At 35.9% G+C, this 22,215-nt stretch overlaps 1 protein-coding gene across 9 annotated transcripts in view; it reads right to left on the bottom strand.

Moving 5' to 3' along the window:
• LOC145269516 (uncharacterized) overlaps positions 1–22,215 on the bottom strand; it is a 962,295-nt gene that overhangs the window by 12,159 nt on the left and 927,921 nt on the right. For 6 of the 9 annotated variants that reach the window (XM_080125266.1, XM_080125265.1, XM_080125261.1 and 3 more), the window contains one exon: positions 11,883–11,990. In XM_080125266.1, coding sequence (XP_079981392.1) covers positions 11,883–11,990 — 108 coding nt within the window. Of the gene's footprint in view, positions 1–8,637; positions 8,660–11,882; positions 11,991–22,215 lie in introns of all 9 variants that reach the window. The other 3 variants (XR_013865075.1, XM_080125267.1, XM_080125268.1) reach the window with 1 other exon arrangement.

Here is a 22,215-nt window from a genome sequence, read left to right as displayed (position 1 = left end):
ATGGACTGGTGGTCACGTGAGGTAATAAGATTTTGGGAAAATATGCAAATGAGATGCAGTCGGCTTCTCCAATTTTTTTTTTTTTTTTTTTTTTTTACAAGGGTGTCACCACTTATCAAGGCCCAGAGGCCACTCGAGGATAAGGGTTAATAGGTATACATTAGTCATTGTGATTTTAGCATAGTAAACAGTGGGAATTTTGAAACTTGGATTACTTAGGGGGACGATTCAATTAGAACTTGTTCACATTGGACTTTTTCTTTTTTTTTTTTTTTCATAGGTATCAACTCATTATCAAGGCCAAGAGGCCACTCAAGGATAAGGGTTAAAGAGTGTACAGTAGAAATTGGACAATATAATAATCATTAGTAATGAAAATTTGTTAAATTTGATAACTTATATGGAACGGCTCATCAAGAACTTATTTACGTTAGACTTGAAGACAACCATATTGTAGTCAGCCGGAAAGCAGGAAAACGGAAGACAATTCCACAGGCGTGCAGTTCTAATAAAAAAGCTTTGTTCATGGAATCTACGTTTAAAATTAAAAGCCAGTGTGTCAGATAGAGAGAGAGAGCGAGTGTGCAAGCCCGTGTGCATCTTTTTGGCATGTAGGGGAATGTAGGCAAAGAACACCGGTGTATATAGACACCGGGGGGGGGGGAGTGACTTTCCTTGACAGACGGAGACACGATAGAACAAGTTTGAGCATCGAGAAGAGAAGCCGCGTTTACACCCCGTGGGCATTATGCCCATGGGAGAGACACAGAGATGTTTCGACCTTAACAGAAAATGTAAGGTTTTGCCCTGGTGAGAACGTTGTCCCTCTATGAGACAAAGTAGGACTTTAATCACTTCCAAGTGAGTACCAAATTATTGTGACGTTACATGATTTTTATGTTTGTCAATGGGTAATAAAAATGCATATTTATGTACTTGCAAACTATCTTTTTTTTTTACCACCACATTATCAAGGCCAAGAGGCCACTCAAGGATAAGGGTTAAAGAGTGTACAGTAGAAATTGGACAATATAGTAATCATTAGTAATGAAAATTCTGTAAATTTGATAACTTAGCAGGCATCACCACATTATCAAGGCCAAGAGGCCACTCAAGGATAAGGGTTAAAGAGTGTACGGTAGAAATTGGAAAATATAGTAATCATTAGTAATGAAAATTCTGTAAACTTGATAACTTATATGGAACGGCTCATCAAGAACTTATTTACATTAGACTTGAACGCGACCATATTGTAGTCAGCCGGAAAGCAGGCAAACGGAAGACAATTCCACAGGCGTGCAGTTCTAAGAAAGAAGCTTTGTTCATGGAATCTACGTTTAGGTTTAGGCACAGATAAAGAGTTTGTAAAGTATTTATGTTTGTAAACATTCCTAGTTTCAGTGATTCAGCCAACTATGAGACCCCTAACGTTTACAGCAAATGCATCATACCAGTTGGTTGGTTGTTTTTGTTTTACGGCATATCAACCCTTTTCGGGTTATTTAATGCCGAATCCAAAGATTTTGAAGAAAAAATTTTTAATAGTATATATTTGTTGTTTTCAAGTCGGTTTCTATTTAACCCATAGTTGGGACCCTAACAGGTACTACCACTCCGGGTCAGAGTGGACCTGGGAGCAATGGTAATTAAAGGGTGGCTCCACACTCCCCAAAGCCCGCAAGCTGGGGCCTCACCACTGGATATAGTTTAAGGTCATATCCAGGACCGCTGCATCATACCAGTATTAAGTTATGAATCAGAAGATTTTTATTTCTTGACTTGATTTAGTGCATATCAGTTATTTTTTTTTTCATGTAAAATTTGCATAATTTTATTTTTTTAATTCATAGGTGACAGTCACAGTGAATAATTCATATAATTAATATTAAAAATATTTGATTCTTATGAAGTAAAATTATCACTTCTTTCGCATTAAGAAATATAGATGAATCAACTTGTTGAAACAAAACCAAGACTAGAGAACGTATATCGATGAACACACATTGGCGAAAAATAACTTGTAAAACATAATGAATTTTCATCTAAAACAACATTTGAACACATTGAAAATCAATGTTAATTTTGTAAGAATTTTAGCTTTTTATTGTAAAGTGGGTGAAACAACATCTGCAACCAATGATGAGGTATTTATGCAAATGCATATTTATGTACTTGCGTACTATCTGCGTTTTTTTTTGTTTTTTTTTTACACGGTGGTCACCACTTATCAAGGCCCGGAAGCCACTCAGGGATAAGGGTTATTGCAAGTACATTACGTTAGTGTGGAGAATTTGATGAAGTGTTTACTTAAGGGGGCGGTTCATTAGGAATTTGTTTACATTGGACTTGAAGACATCCAGGTTGTAGTCAGGTGGGAAGCAGTCAGCCGGAACAGAGTTCCACAGGCGTGCAGTTCTAAGAAAGAAGCTTTTATTCATGGAATCCGCGTTTTGATTTAGGCACAGATAAAGAGTGGGGGAAACTTTTCACAGTGGATTCAGCTAGACGGGTGTTTTTCGTGAAAGATTGGCGAGGGGGGGGGACCAGAGATTGGAGTTCAGACGAGCACCTGCCATGGAAATAACGATATAACAAGGATAGGCTCGCAACGTCTCCTCTGTGGGAGAGAGGCTGCAGGGTAGAGAAAAGGGCATCCCCCACTAAGCCACGAAGTCCACCTTGTACTCTGTCTAGGCAGGATAGGCTGTTTTTAGCAGCTCCTGCCCAGATATGGCAGCAGTATTCCATCCTTGGACGTACTTGGCTTTTACACAGATAGAGAACTGCATCAGTAGTGAGACATCTTCTGGAGCGGCAGAAGGATCCCACCATCTTTCCAGCGACCTTGGCGACAGATTTGATGTACGTGCTCCATTTCAGATCAGGAGTAAAGGTCAAACCCAGAAGCCTGTCAAAACACGGGGCCTCTCCCAGACGAGAGCTATCCATCCCAACCGACGCCAGATGGGGATCAGAGCGTTGATGATGTAAGGATAGGAGTTTGGTTTTAGATGCATGTTTGTTAACTATTTATGTTTGTCAGGATTTCTAGTTTCGGTGATTCAACTGACTATGAATTACGTAATTACGTAACGTTTACAATTTACGAAATTACTTAACGTTTACAACATTGGTAACCCCTCCAGCCTAACATAAAAATCTATCCTCCACATCATACCTTTATGGGTGGTCAAATCAAGCAATTCTCCATATACTTGAAAATCATCAGCTATAGCACAAATGAAATACAATAATTGTGCTGAATCAGTGCAATCTGTTGATTCATTCAAATCTACTGAATAAAATACGTTTTTCAGCTGTTCTTTTCCATCATATGACAATTCATGTTGGCAATCTGTATTAGTCCTCCTTGAAAGAGGAACTTCCTTATACTTGATGATGTAAAGATAAGTCAACAAAAGTATAATTCAATAACTCGAGTTATATTTCTTCCGCCCGTCACACCAATAATTTCCTGGGTAAGGTTAACACTTTTGTCCAAACTTCCAAACTTCTGTACACGTAACGCACCTTCTCTCAACTCCCAACGTACTTCTGCTAATTCAACTTATTTCTTCGAAATCCAACTTCAAAATGAACCTCCCTCTAAAAAAATCAACCCTCTTTTATCTCCAACCAGGAGCATCTCATTTGCATATCGGGTGGTCACATTGCAGGCATATGAAGAGATAAGGCAGGCATTTTTGTTTCTTTCTTCTTCATTCATTTCATTCCACGATAATTGAATTATGCACACGTGCTAATTAGGTAAGTCGCACGTTTCCCTACAAAAAGAAATGCATAATATAATTAAATTCTTCTTAAGTAAGAGTAAAACCCAGGTTGTCGTCGACGGTCGTACATCTACACAATATGATATGAATGCAGGAGTAATAAAAATGTGTATTTATGTATTTGTGAAATATCTGCGTTTGTTAACTATTTCTGTCTGTAAGCATTTCTAGCTTCAGTGATTCAACTAACTATGAAAACCGTAACGTTTACAGCAGGCAGAAGTAAGTTCTGACAGGTATGTGGTGGAGGTTGACATCGAGAAGAGCAAGAGGGAGGGCGTAACAGTTGGGAATTATTTCTTTGAACTCTTTGGTAGAAGGGAGTTCTGTGAGACGTGAGCTGGATTTTATAACCAGAATTGCGAATAGAAGGACATAATGCTTGGGAATTTTTTCTTTGGACTCTACTTTCTTATGATACCAACATATTTAACTGCAGTGGATACGAAATATTTAAAAACCAGTGAACTCATCTTTGTCGATACACAGCCACAACTTTTTTTCTTTCTTCCTGACACACCTCTCGGAATGTTGGAATTCAGCATAGCGATATTGCTAGAAAAAAAAAGTCCTCAATGACGTTGCGCGCCTGTTTCTTCTTTATCGTTATTTTCATGGCAAGTGCTCGTCTGAGCTCCAATCCAATCCAGTCCCCCCCTCACCAAACATTCACGAGAAACACTCGTCTAGCTGAAAAATGGTGGGATCCTTCTATCGATCCAGTAGATATCTCACTGCTGATGCAATTCTCTACCTATATAAGAGCTAGGTACGTCCAAGGATAGAGTACTGTTACCACATCTGGGCAGGAGCTGCTAGAAAGACTTACCCTGCCTTGACAGAGTTCAAAACAGACTTCGTAGCCTAGTAGGGGAACCCCTTTTCTCTTCCCTGCAACCTCTATCTCACAGAAGAGACGTTGCGAGCCTGTCTCTGCTTTATCGTTATTTTCATGGCAAGTGCTCGTCTGAGCTCCAATCTATGGTCCCCCCCTAACCAAGCATTCATGAGAAACACTAGTCTAGCTAAAACTACTATCAATAATTTCCCCCACTCTTTATCTGTGCCTAAACCTAAACGTAGATTCCATAAAAAATGTTTCTTTCTTAGAACTGCACACCTGTGGAATTCTCGTTTGCCTGCTTTCCAGCTGACTACGATATGGTCGTGTTCAAGTTCAATGTAAACAAGTTCTTGATGAGCCGTTCTTCTTATGTAATCCAATTTACCAAATTTACACTTCTAACGATTACTATGATATTGTCTCATTAACTACTGAACACTCTTTAACCCTTATCCTTGAGTGGCCTCTGAGCCTTGACACCCAAAATATTTTAGCGATATTTCTAAGAAGGAGGAATTCTTCCATAGAAAAACTCTGCCCTCTTGTTACTCATTAAAATCTGGAAGATATTTAGTAACATATTTTTTTCTAGCACCGTTATTGATTCATATATCACAATCTAATTTGAAATAGCATTTAAAAATAAAATCCTCTATATTGATACATACTGACCCTAATTCTATGGCCCCGTACGACTTTCCAGGTGTCCTGTGCCATACAGATGTTAATAAATGAGATGATTTGAAAATCACCCCCTTTTCAGGTGCATGGTATCATAAAAAACCTGAACACCTCAAAAGCATGTGGACCTGATCTCATCCTGGCTGTGCTATTAAAAAAAAATGCTCCGCTGAGGTCGTTGCAGTTCCCTCCAAACTTTACAACAAATGCCTTAACAAATCTTGCTTTCTTGACTGCTGGAAAACCGCTTCTGTGCTACCAGTTTTCAAGAATTGTGGCGAAAGAACTGACCCATTAAATTATTGCCCCATTAGCCTTCTCACACTTTTCGCCAAAATATTTGAGTCCTGCACTGCAATTCACTGGCCGCCATATTTGTATACACTTTTGGAATAAACGCATTCAACCTCCCCATGTTAAGAACGACTTTTGAAATAGACACCCCCAACATCCCTTATTTTAAGAACGGCTTTCAGAATAGACACCGCCAATAATTTTCCCCACTCCTTATCTGTGCCTAAATCAAAACGTAGATTCCATGAACAAAGCCTCTTTCTTAGAACTGCACGCCTGTGAAACTCTGTTCCGCTTGCCTGTTTCCCTCCCGACTTCAACCTGGATGTCTTCAAGTCCAACACAAACAAATTCCTGATGAACCGCTCCCCTAAGTAATGACACTTTATCAATTCTCCAATACTATTACTACACTATCCCATTGATTACTGTACACACAATAACTCTTATCCCCGAGTGGCCATTGGGCCTTGATAAGTGGTGAACTCCATGTAAAAAAAAAAATCTCCAATGTTAAGAATGGCTTTCGGAATAAACACCACATTTGGAGTGGTTGTAAAAATATTCGCCCCCAAAATTAACGGCAATATTTATTGTTAGCATACCCACTCGTAAGTGCTATAAAAAATTGGGGGGGGGGGGCAGTGTCAGTTGCAGAGATGTAGATTTGTTTATCGTGCATGTGTACAAACATGGCAGCGAGTGAATTACAGTGCATAATACACTTTTTTTTATACCTCGAAAACCACTTGTCTCTGTAAAATTTAAATAAGATTTTCTTATTCAGCATAGTCAAAAACTTACAAAAGTCGTCATTTTAAAGAAAATTGTGGCGGTGGAGCTAATGTAAAAAATACTGATAATTTTTTCGTTTCTTAATTCTGATTTTGATTAATCGTCCCAACACTAATACACAGATTAACACATAAGTAACATACTTATTTTTCTAGCACCGTTATTGATCCATATATCACAACCTAATTTGAAACAGCAATTGAAAGTAAACTTCTTCATATCAAAACTACACACACACACACACACACACACACACGTATTTATTGGCGTCACAAAATATATTTGTGACAGATCAAAACAAGGATAAATAATTTCTTTGGAATTAAAATTTCACACACGCATTTGTCGGCTTCAAAGAATGTTTGCCGAATCAAATATTAAATGGTTTTGTATGACTGATAAAACCCTTTGAACCCAAAATTACATTCCTAACTGTTTTCATTCTCAAACCGAACCACAGTTCTAAAATATAGATCAAGAGATTTTTGCCACCTGACAATTTTCAATAACATATTTTGTCGAGATGTTAACAGGAATAATAAATTGTTTATTTCCTTTGATAATGACACGTGTCACATCTAAGGGCAGAATTAACGAAGCATTTTTTTTTTGGGACGCAGTTTTCTTACTTACGCGGTTATCGCGTATTATGCAGTTTGGGAATTATCCAATGAGAGAAAACTGGTTAGTTTCCATCGGGCGTTTTTGATTGATCGGGGAGGAGTTAGAATTATTCTTGGATTGTGGGAGGTGGCCAATTTCTGTCATCAGTCAAATTATCCAATGAGAGAGAATCAGACGATTTGGTTATCGAGCATTCTGATTGGTCAGGAAGGAATAGGTAATTGCCGCCCCGCCCAGTGCTCTACTATATAAAGACCAAGAGAGTCAGAGCAAAACAGAGAGAGTCTGGGAAGTCGGAGCAAAACAGAGCGAGTCCGAGAGTCAAGCCACCTCACCTCTCCTCTCTCTCTCCCCCCCTCGCCTATTGCCCGATAACTAAAAAGGGTTAAATTAGTAGACCTGTGAATTCCAGCAAGGGAAAGCCCCACTTAGAAGTTTAAATGCTTGCTTACAAACTCATACTCCAAATTGTACATATGTTTGTATATATTTCTTTTATGGTTTTCTTTTAATACATTCCATATAACCCAATCTCCGGAGTCTTTGTTTATTCAAAATTCTTCGATTTGCTGATGTGCTGATGTTTTCATTATTATTTTTTTTTACTTGTGAAATTGCTTCCGTCAACGGGCACCCGGTATCTCTGAAGACGAAATCTCTAGACGATCACAGAAGATCCGGCCTTGTGGACATTGCAGCAAAGACGATTCCATCAACGCACTGAAGAAGGGCTTACTGGGTGACGCGACGTACCGGCGGGTTTCATAAAAAAAAAACACATAAGTAACATACTTATTTTTCTAGCACCGTTCTTGATCCATATATCACAACCTAATTTGAAACAGCAATTGAAAGTAAACTTCTTCATATCAATCCATATAAATCCATATTAATACATATTAATCCATATAAATCCATATTAATACATATTAATCCATATAAATCCATATTAATACATATTAATTCATATTAATCCATATTAATTCATATTAAATATATCAATCCATATTAATCCATATTAAACATTAATCCATATTAATCCATATTAATCCATATTAATACATGCTAATACATAATTATCCATATTAATCCATATTAATACATATTAATATATATTAATCCAGATTTATCCATATTAATATATATTAATATACATCGAGCACAGTTCTAATAACGTGTTCCCAGCAGCAATAATCTATTAAACATTTAAATCTAATAAAATTTCTAGGAAAATTGAAACTACTACAGAAATAAAAAGAAATATAACGCATGCCCAGATTTAGAAAACATGAAAATACAGAACATCAAACTTAAATCAAACGTGTCAATTATTCTTGAAACAGGTACACCAGCTTACTCTATATCATGTCAAATATTAAAAATGTACACGAAAGAAAAAAAGAATAGTCGGACATAAGGCATCTCTATGTAGACTTAAAACGATATGGCCAACGAAAAAGATTTGCCTGTGCAGGTTTGGGCTGGAAAGTTATAACGGTCATTGAAATAAGGGCACATTCACTGTATATTATAAACAAAGAGAGTTGGAATAAGTGAAAGAAAGATAACTACACATGCATTTGTTAAGAAAAAAATGATACTGACCTCATCTTAGTTGTTAAAGTGTCTGATTTGTTAAGCAGTGAGGGAAATCAATAAGATAACAAGAAATCAATAATAGAAAAAAAATCAATCGATGAAATATTACAGAAACGAAAAGCGAAATAAACATTAAGATTTTGTGGGTTTGTATTACTGTACACATAGATTCGAAAAAGTTGTCAAAAAACAAATATATAACAAATAAATGTTATCAAAGGCAAGATAAGTTACTTTTCTACTAAACTGGATATATTTTTTGTATTTTTATTCAATGTAACATGTTTATTCAGTTCGAAAAACATGCAGTGTTTACCGATGTATTGGAAAATTCAAGATGGCGTCTGACTCTCTTTAACACGGTAAGTTTGAGAAAAGGTGTTATAAATAATAAATTAGACAAAATACTATTAAAAAACCACCGAATATATGTCAAGTTATGTTATGGTAACATATATTTAGCGAATATTTAACAGTATTTTATCTAGTTTATTATTTACAACACCTTTTCCTGAACTTACCGTGTTAAAGAGAGAGTTGGGCGCCATTTTGAATTTTCCAATACATCGGTAAACACTGTATGCTTTTCGAGCTGAATAAACATGTTAAATTGAATAAAAACACGAAAATTATATCCAGTTTGGTAGAAAAGTAACTTATCTTGCCTTTGATAACATTTATTTGTTATATATTTGTTTTTTTGACAACTTTTTCGAATCTATGTGTACAGTAATACAAACCCGATTTTGTTAATCAGTTTAGTTATGCCAACAACTCTCAATATGGTCTGCCTCTGTCACGAGAGACGAAGCTTTATGTGCTAGAAAGGAGCACGACAAATAAATAAAGACAAATACATACACTCATGAGCAAAAAAATGGGCCAAGCATGAAAGAAGGAAGAAATCGATTTTTCAATATTTTTCCATGAATTTTTGTTAATTTTAATTGAAAATTTCTATTTTGCAGATCATTATTATTATAGCATATAATAATAAGTGGAAAAATGAATCCTAAAAATGGTAAGACCGTATCTTGGCGAGGATATAAAAAGGACGACCACAGACTTAAATGAACAGTTTTGAAGGATTGGAAGAAAACTTATGTTGACCATAGCAAAGAATTCAAAACAAGGGCTGGAAATTCTCTTTCTAGATATACAATATCTAGACAAATGAAAGAAATGGGATTTCCTTCTAAAAGGTGTGCAAAGAAGCCATTTTTATCTAAGAAGAACATCGATGATAGAAAGAGATTTTTCTTGTGTTATGGCAAGAAAGATACAAACTGGTTGAGGAATGTTTTCCGGTAAGATGAATCAAGATTTTCTCTTGTTAGTGATGCTCCAGATGTTTCCGAACGTTGAAATCGAAGAACTGGAGCATGATTTTCGCCAAGTTGCATAAAAACGACGGTTAAATACGGGAATGGAGAGATAATGGCATGAGGAACTTTTACTGCATCAGGAGTTAGGGAACTTATTAGATGCGAGAAGTCAATCAATGCAAAGGAATACATTCGAATGTTAGAAACAGGACTGTTACCAAGTATCCGGAAGCTGAGAATATCCCAGAACATTATTTTTTAACATGATAATGCTCCTGCACACACTGCTAAAGTCACAAAAAATGTTTTTCTGATAATTCAATTGACGTGATATTTTGGTCAGGTCAAAGCCTCAATTTAAACCCAATCGAGAATATTTGCTCCATAATATCTCGTGTCAGAAGAACTTTTGAGAACAATGACAAACTGTGGGAAGCTATGCAAAGCAAATGGAATAGCATCTCCTCTTCACAGTGTTCAACTTTGGTTGAGAGCATGTCTGAAAGGATTGATCTTATGAAGAAATCAAAAGGAAATGCGATTCCATACTAAGCATTTATTAAAGTAAATGTCTTGTTCTGTGTTATTAGTCTCGTTTAAGTTTCTTTGTTCAATTGTTCTTTGTTCAATATAGCTTTTAATGCAATAAAATGTATAAAATTTGTTTGGCCCATTTTTTTTTTTTTTTTTTTGCTCACGAGTGTATGTAATAAACGTTAAGAGTTGTAGCCAGAACAGAATGCTTGGAAATTTCCATATAGGCATTAAAAATAGTTTTATGCTATTTTTTTTTTCTTTTCATATTATTAAATAAGGCATCATCTCAATTTAAAAGCAGCTTAGTATTACACAGGTAAACTTATGCTGTTGTTTTTATTTTTTATTTTTTATATATTACTAGCAGATGCACTTGGTGTTGCCCGGTATTAAACGTAAAATTCTTTTAAAAATAAAATTAAGTAAAAAACAAAAACAAAAAAAAACAAAAACAAAAGAAACCGAGACATGTGCATGCGAGTATTATGTTGAAGTTCACTTCATGAAGGTAAAAAAAAAACAAAAAAAAACTCGAGCTGAGATTGAAACCAAAACCTAAAGAAAGTGAGTCAAGTACGATAACCATTAGGCCAGCTTGCCACGTTCTTTAAAAAGTGTTTTAAAACCTACTTATTCTCAACATAAGAAACTGTCATGTGAACGATTCGCGTATGCGTAGTCATGAAACAGTTGACGAACAGATAAAACTCCAATGTCTCCCAAATATCAATTATTCAATTTTGACTATTAGCAACTGTTTTTCTGGATGAAAACCGATTAAAAAGTTTTCCGCATGTCTGAATACCCTATATACCAAATTTCAAGTCGGTAGATAAAAATTTTGTTGAGTATATAGGTTGAGAGTTGTCCTCACACTCACACACACACACACATTCTCACTTATATAGATATATGGATTAAATAAGGAATCATCTCAATTTAAAATCGGCTTAGTATTACTCAAGTAAAATTGAGAAATGCATGTTTTAAAATATGTAAGCATTATCTGAATAAGTGAAAGCAAAAATAAACGATGGAATGAGAAAAAAAAGGTGTTTCCTTGAACCTGAGGAGATGTGTTGTCGCACAACCTGTCTAAAATCAAGACAGAGGCACTTGTCTTACTTTTAGGGCAAATCGCCAAATTTCTTCAGATAGACATAAATAATAATACAGCGCTGTGAATAATTTGACAAATTTCGAAAGACATTGTAATTTGTTGGTGCAAAGTTCAAGGAATATGGTGGGTATTGCATAACTATCAAGCCATATCTTTGAACACTGTGAGAAGTAGCAGGGTTAGGATTGTAAGATATTCTGCAAAAAGCAAGCATGGACTACCATATTAATCGAACCGAAACAAAAAAGATGTACGAATGATGAAAATACCTTTGAATTCTTTAATTTCGATTCTAATTCCCGGATTGTATTTTCTTGATGCTTCACAATCTGAGCGTAATGGTCAATGCTGTCTTGGTAGACACGCTGCAGTTCATTCTGTGTAATAAAATAATATCAAAAAAATATAAAACATGAAGACGGGACGTTGAAAAAGAAGAAGAAGAAAAAAACATTTTAATACCTGAAGAAGGTTTCTTTGTAAACCGAAAATTTGAATTTAAATAAACACTAGCGGGGGGTACCCGGCGTTGCCCGGGTGTTTGGAGGTGTGTAAAAAAAATGTTAGTATGCAGGCAGGCTTGAACCCGCGACGCGAAGGCAGAAAAGAAAGTGAAAGAAAATGTGACGCCTTACCGCTACGCTATGACGTCACAGAAAGTGGAAAGCGTTCAAATTCAGCGATGCCAATCAAAACGCTGACTTGCAGAAATTAATGATTTCACACAGTACGTCCAACGATGGAATACTGTTGCCATATCTGGGCAGGAGCTGCTAAAAACAGCCTATCCTGCTTTGACAGAGTACAAAATAGACTTCGTGGCTTAGTGGGGGATGCCCCTTTTCTCTACCCTGCAACCTCTCTCCCACAGAGGAGACGTTGCGAGCCTATCCTTGTTTTATCGTTATTTCCATGGCAGGTGCTCGTCTGAACTGCAATCTCTGGTCCCCCCTCGGCAATCTTTTACGAAAAACACCCGTCTAGCTGAATCCACTGTGAAAAATTTCCCCCACTCTATATCTGTGCCTAAATCAAAACGCGGATTCCATGAACAAAGCTTCTTTCTTAGAATTGCACGCCTGTGGAACTCTGTTCCGTCTGCCTGCTTCCCACCGGACTACAACTTGGATGTGTTCAAGTCCAATGTTAACAAATTCCTAATGAACCGCCCCCTTAAGTAAACACTTCATCAAATCTCCACACTAATGTAATGTACTTGCAATAACCCTTATCCCTGAGTGGCTTCCCGGCCTTGATAAGTGGTGATCACTGTGTAAAAAAAAAAAAAAAAAAAAAAAAAAGGCGCAGAAATGAACGGTGATCATAAAGCAAGACAAAAGTAATATCAAAAAATATAAAACACAAAGACGGGATATGACACTTCGTTGAGCAACGTCCTGGGAACGCAACCAGCTCCCCGGGTGTTAGACACAATATCAAATGATAGACACGTGGAAACATCAACACAACGGGTCGGTATGTCATCAGCTATAACCGGCTGGCATTAGTTGCTTCTTGTGTCTTCATTGCGTCGTTACAGGCAACATTTCCATCGTCAGCATTACTAGCTGGGACCTCATGCTGAAATCGAACGCTTGCACAAAAACAGCGAACAAATGCATTTTTATAAAAATATATATAATTTATTTAACATTTAACAATGAGGGAGCATATTCAGTCGATCCATTGCGTGTGCACCAAACTACTATATCCTGCCCACACGGGGTGAATGCTTCAACTGTTTTAAAACAATAGAATTATATTTAATTCTCTCTTTCAATGAAAGAAAGGAAGAGAAAGGGGATGAAAGAAAGAGAGAGAGAGAGAGAGAGAGAGAGAGAGAGAGAGAGAGAGAGAGGGAGAGATATGTTTCATCGCCCATATTTTGTTTTTCAAATTATAATGTCGACATAGCTTAACTTTCATTGTACACTAGATTCATAAACACCTGCCAATCTTCGTGTGGCGACAGTTTCAACCTTTAAAAAATGTGTTCTCACTGAAATGTGTGTGTTTACCTGCACACAAGTGCAGACCAAGTTAGACACAAGGTTTATTAATGTAGAAGCCTCCAGCTCCCTCAAAAGGGGCGCTCTCCATTGTGCCAAAGGGACGATGAAAAATAAAGTCATTTTAATACCTGAAGAAGGTTTCTTTGCAAACTGAAAATTTGTATTTAAATAAACACTAGCGGGGTTGCCGGCGTTGATAATTTATTTATTTTTTTAAGGGTTGGAGTGACATATTTTTTGTTTTTCTTAAATTTAATATTTTTAATCAGGTTGATCAAATCATTTTCAAATTTCTCAGTGTCCTTATTCCTTTTAGGGTTTTTATATGTTTTTAGTCTGTAGTATTTGGCTGCTTTTCTCTGTTCATTGTCCTGTCTGAGGTTAAATATGCCTAATTATCCCCCTTACATTATTTAATTATACAAATAACATTATCCTCCAATTTCTTTCGAATTCTAAACCTTAGCGTCCGTTAATCAAAAGTACGTTAACGGAAATAAATTATTACACAAGCGTTCTTTTTGAAAATTTATCATTTCATAAGCTGAAAAGCTATAGCAAGCATCTATATGAGTACTTTAACCATAGTTCCTGATTGCAAAAGGCGAAAAATTAAAAGGTAAATATTTGTACGTATGTTTTTGTGCATACATATATGTATATCTATGTATATGTATATATATGTTGTATACTTTTTCATATATATGCATGTATGTATTTGTATATGTATGTATGTATAATATTGTACGTAAACCAAATTTATATTTATAATTTTACTCTATTTTATTTCTATCCCTAACTCATATTAATTTTCTTATCAAGTTTTAAATGCATACCTTTATTTTAATTTTTTCCAGATACATCTGCCTTACTTTAATGCTAGGTTTATTTATGGTGTCTTTTACATTTAATAAAAACCCTTTCCAATATTTGCTGATGAGGAAACCTTGTTTAATAAAAAACTATATGTAATAATTATTGTCCGTAACTTGATGTCTACCACAATAAAAACATTGTTTTCCGAAACGATCGTACAAATAATTGATTTTGTTGTTGTTCCTTCTTATGAAACGGATTTTTAATTTAATTATAATTTGATTTTTAAATTATCAATCACATTACTAAATATATATATATATATATATATATATATATATATAAAGGAACAAACCGTATTATGTGTTCATCAATGTTTCTTCTTTATTTGGAGACTCCCTCTGGATGAGGAAGTCTCCAAATAAAAACGAAACGTTGATGAACACATAATACAGTTTGTTCCTTTTTATTTCTCTATTTTATCGGAATACTATTTCCATTATTTTCATCATATATATATATATATATAATTATTTACTATAATAATTATTAAATATCTACAGACAGATTTAGCCTTTCGCAAATCACCAGTGCAGATTAGATTAGATTCGAACCCGGCAACAGAAGCCATCGCTGGCTTCATAAATCCATTCGGCTACCGTTAACCGCGAGAAATGTTGAATTTAAACATTTATTTGTTAAATGCTTTTTAGTGTCTGTTGGAGTGATCTAATCGTTATATGATGATCTGCAATAAGAGCTAAATTGATCGACTTTTTAATTCAACTGAAAGTGCTCAATCATAAGAAACGAGTTTCTTAAAGGAGCTGACATAATTATATCTTCTCTTCTTGGCTGATTCTTCACATTCTCTGATCAAGAACAACCTTTCCATTGATCCTCCGATCCGATATATATATATATATATATATATATATATATATATATATATATATATATATATAAAATAAATTCCACAGCCAAACAACGTTGCAAACAATGTTGCTCAGTTAATAGAGTGCTTGCCTCGCATGTAAGAGGCTCGGGTTTTGAATCCCGAGTTCGGATGTGTCTAACTGATGAGCCCAAATGAGGGCGAAACTCGTGTCTTGGACTTCAGGTTCGTTGACTGTCATGGCTCTTGTGAGCTGCGACGTTGTTTGGCTATGGAATTTATTATATACAATCTCTCACATTCTGAAAATCATATATATATATATTTAGACAAATATTATTTAATAGCATGGAATTATTCTGTTTTACAATTTTCCTTTTTATCTTCTCTAATCTTCGAATAGTCCTTTTTGTGTTCTTCTCGAAATTGTATATGTTGGATCCATAATCGCGAGCGCTTTCGACAGAAGTACTTCTATCATCCTCAGGCATATTGTAGAAATAAATGTAGAAATTGTTTTTTAATTTACTTATATATACATTTTTTTCTAGTCACGTGGTATATATATATATATATATATATATATATATATATATATACAGTATAACTCCTATAATTTGAACATCCGCTTCGTTCAAATTAGAGGATGCTGTTCAAGTTTTGTGATAAAAAAAATGTGCTGCAGTTAACTTTCATTTTCTAAGAATTAAGAAATAGTAAATGGAATTCATTGCTATATGATACTGCAAGTATATATTAAGTTGAGTTTACGATATATTGCAAGTAATAATTGTTAAATATTATTACCAGGAACAAAAACATTGAAAATAAATTAAATCTACTCTTACTTGTTAGGTATTTATTACCTGTTATCATCTACAGAAATCATACATTTATGTAAAATACAGTTTTTTTTTAGTTATTCATTGAATGAGTCTCATTGCAGTTTCTATTTTCATCGATTGAGCTCTCGGCCACTGCCATTGTATTCCGTAAGCGATCACGAAAATCTACAATTTCTTTGTTCTGTAGCTTCTTTATGATTATATCTCTTCGGAGTGACATTACTTGCAAAACATAATTGTCGCTAAAGTAAGGACTTTTTTCTAGAAATTTTATAACCGTCTCCATAGAATTTTCTACATCATTCCATGATATTGCTTCATCAGAGTGTTCTTGGTTATTTACTTTAGGTTCAAAAGAATGGGAACTGTCACTATTTTCATCACCATTACTACCTTCAGGATATTGATCAGTAGTTTCCTCATCTTGTTGCACCCACATTTCAACATCATTTGCATTAAGTTATTTAAGAACAGCGTGGTTGGTCAGTAACCGTTTGGTTTCAAGAATTTTTTCTAGACCAGATGTATTCTCTGATTCTTTCAGTTCAGAAGCCTTTGGCGCTGGGCATAATTTACCCCATGCTTTTGTTAATGTGCTTGCTCGAACTTGATTCCATGCACTTGCGAGAGAAAATATGGCGTCTTTGATAGTAAAATGCCACTGAAAATCGCTTATACTCACGGTACTATTTATCATGTTCATCATGAAATCATTTCTGTAGAAACATTTTAAGTTCCAAATAATCCCTTGATCCATAGGTTGGATGAGAGAAGTCACATTAGGTGGTAAGTAGCACACAAAAATATTCCAGCAAGATGACACTAGTTCTGACTCAGGAGGATGTGCTCTACAATTGTCCAACAGAAGCAAGCACTTTGAATCAGGTTTACCTAATTCAAGAAAACGTCTCTGGACAACTGGCACAAATTCTTGCAAAAACCATTTTTTAGACAACTGTTATTCATCCATCCATTTCGTGAAGAATAATAGGATACTGGTAAAGGCGAAACTCCTTTCAATGCTCGGGGATACTTTGATTTGCCGATGACAAGAAGCTTAAGTTTATGAGTTCCTGAAGCATTAATGCATACCATCACTGTTAGTCGTTCTTTATTTAATTTGAATTCTTTTATTTTCTGCTCCTCGGATCCAGCTAATGTTTTTGTAGGTAAGCACTTCCAATTTACGCCACTTTCATCAGCGTTGTAAACATCCTCTGGTGTTAAACCATAATCGGCAATTATCGTCTTGAATTTGTCACAATAATTTGATGCTGCGCGTGTATCAGCAGACCATTGTTTGCCTGACATTGTTAATTGTCTTATACCATGCCTACTCTTAAAGCTCTTAAGCCAGCCTTCACTGAATTTCATATCTTCTGCGATATTCAACTCTTCCTTAAGAGATTTTTCTTTAGCAATTAACATGGGTCCAGATATTGCTACACCTTCATTCCGTTTTGCTACAAACTACTCATGCAATATTCGATCGAATTCAACGTGCTTTGGTCTGCGAAGAGTCCTTCTTTTGCCATGTCTTTTATTTGAAGAGAAAGGAGTAGCCTTCAATATTTCCTCCTTTTTCTTTTTGATGTAAAACAGTGTGTTTTTTTTTTTTTTTGTTTTTTTTTTACATAGGTATCACCACATTATCAAGGCCCAGAGGCCACTCATGATAAGGGTTAAAGAGTGTACAGTAGAAATTGGTTAATATAGTAATAATTAGTAATGAAAATTTGGTAAATTTGATAACTTATATGGAACGGCTCATCAAGAACTTATTAACTTTAGACTTGAACACAACCATATTGTAGTCAGCCGGAAAGCAGGAAAACGGAAGACAATTCCACAGGCGTGCAGTTCTAAGAAAGAAGCTTTGTTCATGGAATCTACGTTTAGGTTTAGGTACAGATAAAGAGTGGGGGAAATTATTGATAGTGTTTACAGCTAGACGAGTGTTTCTTGTGAAAGTTTGGCGAGGGGGGACCATAGATTGAAGCTCAGTTGAACACTTTCCATGAAAATAACGATACATCAGAGACAAACTCGCAACATCTCTTCTGTGAGATAGAGGTTGCAGGGAGGAGAAAAGGACATCTCCTACGAGGCTACGAAGTCTATTTTGAACCCTATCAAGGCAGGACAAGTCCTTTCTAGCAGCTCTTGCCCAGATGTGGCAACAGTATTCCATCCTTGGACGTACCTGGCTCTTATATAGATAGAGAATAGCATCAGCAGTGAGATATCTACCGGATCGATAGAAAGATCCCACCATTTTTCCAGCGGCCTTGGCAACAGATTTGATATACGTGTTCCATTTAAGATCAGGAGTAATGGTCAAGCCCAGAAGCTTGTCAAAACTTGAGGCCTCCTGAAGACGAGAGCCATTCATTTCAATTGATGACAAATGTGGATTAGAATGTTGATGATGTAAAGAGAGAAGCTTGGTTTTAGATGCATTAAAAGTAACCAGCCACTCCTTTCCCCATTGTACTACGTGCTCAAGATCAGAGGAGAGAGAATTGGAGAGAACTTGGTCGTTTACTGTCTTAGATGTGGTACCATAAATGGTAGTGTCGTCAGCATAAATGTCTACAAATGATGTAAGGATATGATTTGGAAGATCATTAATGTAGATCAGGAAAAGAGTTGGGCCCAGGATGGATCCCTGAGGGACACCGGCATTAATACTGTGAGCTTCTGATTTTTGCCCCTCAACTACTACTCTTATGAACCTATCAGAAAGAAATGATTTAATAATTGAGAAGACTTTTCCAGCTATACCATAGCTAGCGATCTTATGAAGTAAACCTTTATGCCATACCCTATCAAAGGCTTTAGATATGTCAAGAGCAATTGCCCTAGAAAGATTGCCACCGTCGAGAGATTTGCTAATCCTATGCGATATAACTGTAAGGACATCTGCAGTAGATCTAGCAGAACGGAAACCATATTGAGTGTCACTAAGAAGGTTATTTTTGTTTAGATGGTTGATTACTTCTGTATTTAACACAGATTCTAGCAACTTACTCATGACGCACAGGAGACTTATTGGCCTGTACTGAGAGGGGGATGAGCGATCACCTGAATTCTTAAATACAGGGCATACTGATGAGATTTTCCAGGGAGATGGGAAACTATTCTCCTTAAGACAACGTTTAAACATTTTTGTAAGTATGGGCGCTAGTTCAGGTTGAAGTTTTTTGAGTACTATAATTGGAATACCGTCAGGGCCAGTTGCTTTACTCGAATCAAGGTTTTTGATTAGCTTCGCAACATCACGTACAGATATAAGAATATCACATAGCGTGTTTTCTGATACAGGAGGAAATATTGGGGGTTGGCGGTCTTGGTCACAAAGGGTAGAATTAGCTGCAAAGTTCTTGACAAAGAGTTTGGCTTTGTCTGATGCTGACGAGATTACCTCAGGTCCATTGATAATAGTTGGGATGGAGCACACGCTTCTGTTCAGGATTGTGTTTGCTATTTGCCAAAACTGGTGGGAACCAAGCCGCTGCTCAGCTACTTTGGACTTAACAGATTGAGCATACAACTCTCTTGCGTTCCTTATTACTTTCTTACAATGGTTGCTGGCAGTCCTGAAAACGGCTTTAGTTTCCATACATCTATTACGTTTGAAGCAGTGGAAAAAGTGATTTCTGTGCGCAATGGCAGCAGCACATTCTGGAGAGAACCATGGCTGGCTGTTAGGTTTTTGCTGAAACTTTTTAGAGGGTATGAAATGGTCAATACCTACAATTAACCATTCAGTCAGGTCTAATACTATAGAGGACACATCCTTTTTAAACATGGAATGCAGAGGTAGATCAGATATAAATGTACGGAAGCTATCCCAGTCAGCCTTAGTGTATCGATATACTGTACGATGAAGAGGTACGTTTGGGGACTTATTACATTTCATTTTTATCTTAATTGATACAACAGAGTGGTCGGAAGATCCAAGAGGCGACAGAACAGAAACTGAACATAGTTCAGGGCAAGTTGTGAGAAAAAGGTCAAGTAGGCTCGCATACTGGCCGTCATTATCGGGCACACCGGTAGGTTCCTGAACAATCTGAGTGAGGTCATAGGCAATGGAGAAATCATGACAGAACCTCCCCTCATCATCGGTCTTGTTTGAGTGGGTCAACCATTCGACGTTGTGAACATTGAAGTCTCCACATACGTGAATGTTAGCTGAAGGATAAGTAGAAAGGACTTGGTCAATTTTCTCAGATATGCTTTGAAAGATAGTAACTCCGCTGTTGTGGGGGCGATAGAGAGTAAATATAAATGCAGTAGTGTGAGCTAAAGCAACCCGGAAGCACATATAGGGTAAGTTAGGATCTTCCCTGGAGATGTCCCTCCCACATGGAAAGCTATCTTTAATATAGGCACATATTCCATGCCCATGGCGGGTCTGATTTAGAAGTTAAGTTAGAGTATCCTGTAATTGCAAACTCATCTAGGGAAATAGCCTGTCCAATGCCAGTTTCACTTAAAAATAAAAGGTCTGGTTTAGTCTCCTGTAATTGGGTTTCAACCTCTGGAAGGTTAGAACGAAGACCCCTGATGTTGGAGAAGGAGACATGGTAGTAGGGGTCTACGTTGGAAGTTGGAGAACCGGGTACTTCTTCCAATCTTATAATCTCTCAATATAACGCTATTTTCAACTCCAGCATCTAATTTTTCTACAATTTGACGTTTTTCGAGTAAAGTCAGTGTCACTTGTTTTCTTTTAGAGTTGCAAGCCATTTTGATGGGTTGTTTTACACTATTTTAAATATAGCAATCTGAAAGAAATTTTTACAGTTAGTGCAAATCAATTATCAATAGCTAATCTACATTAATTACATAGTACCAATATTAACATTTCTGCGAAATATCTGACTAAACCATGTGAACAGTTTTACTGCAATTCCGCATCAAATATGCTAATACAGTTTCAATGACGAGACAGATCAAATTTAGAGAAAGTCCAGGTTTAGAAGAAGTCCAAATGAGAGGAAGCCCAACTTTAGAGGAAGTTCAAATTAAAGAAGATTTACTGTATATATATATATATATATATATATATATATATATATATATATATATATATATATATATACTGTATATATATATATATATATATATATATATATATAAATAATTATTATAATTATATTTTACCCTGACATTTATATCCATATATGCATATTTCTGTATTCCCATGGATTACCGATACATTTTAAGCAGATGCACCTCGGATTTTTCCTTTTCTGGAATTTACCATCTTTCCAATTGGACTTTTTAACATATCTTTTTTTTTCTCCCTTCTTCCTGTTTCTTGCTGTACCATTCAAACTGAATCCCTATAAACTACTAGTAGTTGTCTCCCTTGTAATAACGGTCCACAAAAGAAAGAGTTCTCTCCCTTAGATAACGTTGCAAGGGAGATAACTCATCATGTTTTACTATGTCAGACAGTTATTTTATATGCTGAGTTTCCATTCGTGTTTTAAACTCGAAAATATTCACGATATATATATATGTGTGTGTGTGTGTGTGTGTGTGTGTGTGTGTGTGTGTGTGTGTGTATGAAAGATCAAAGGAGCTGCTTATATCCCTATTGCTTGTGCATGGGTTTTGTTCCCTTTATTTTATTTTTATTATATATATATATGTGTGTGTGTGTGTGTGTGTGTGTGTGTATGCATTTATACATTCATATGTATATGTGTGTGTGTGTGTGTTTGTGTGCATACAGTTATATTTATAACTCTGCATTAAAATTAATCAACCTTAATTATATTCCTGTCCGGGTCAACATGACCCTTTCTGACCTATATTTATCTGTTCTTAAAATAGATTTAAACCCTTTCCTCTCTTTCTCTCTTCCCCTTCCATTAACTATCTCTCTCTCTCTCCCCCTTTCTCCTCTGTTTTTTTTTAAATATCCCTTCTTCCCTTTTACTCTCTTTTCTCCCACCAAATTATTTTAACACCCTTCTTTTCCTTCATCCGTTCTTGGTTAAAAAAAAAACACACATAC

Source organism: Euprymna scolopes, chromosome 45 (genome assembly GCF_053919585.1).
Source record: "Euprymna scolopes isolate OS-2025 chromosome 45, ASM5391958v1, whole genome shotgun sequence".
NCBI lineage: Eukaryota > Metazoa > Mollusca > Cephalopoda > Sepiida > Sepiolidae > Euprymna > Euprymna scolopes.
This window is presented reverse-complemented; position numbering and strand designations above follow the sequence as displayed.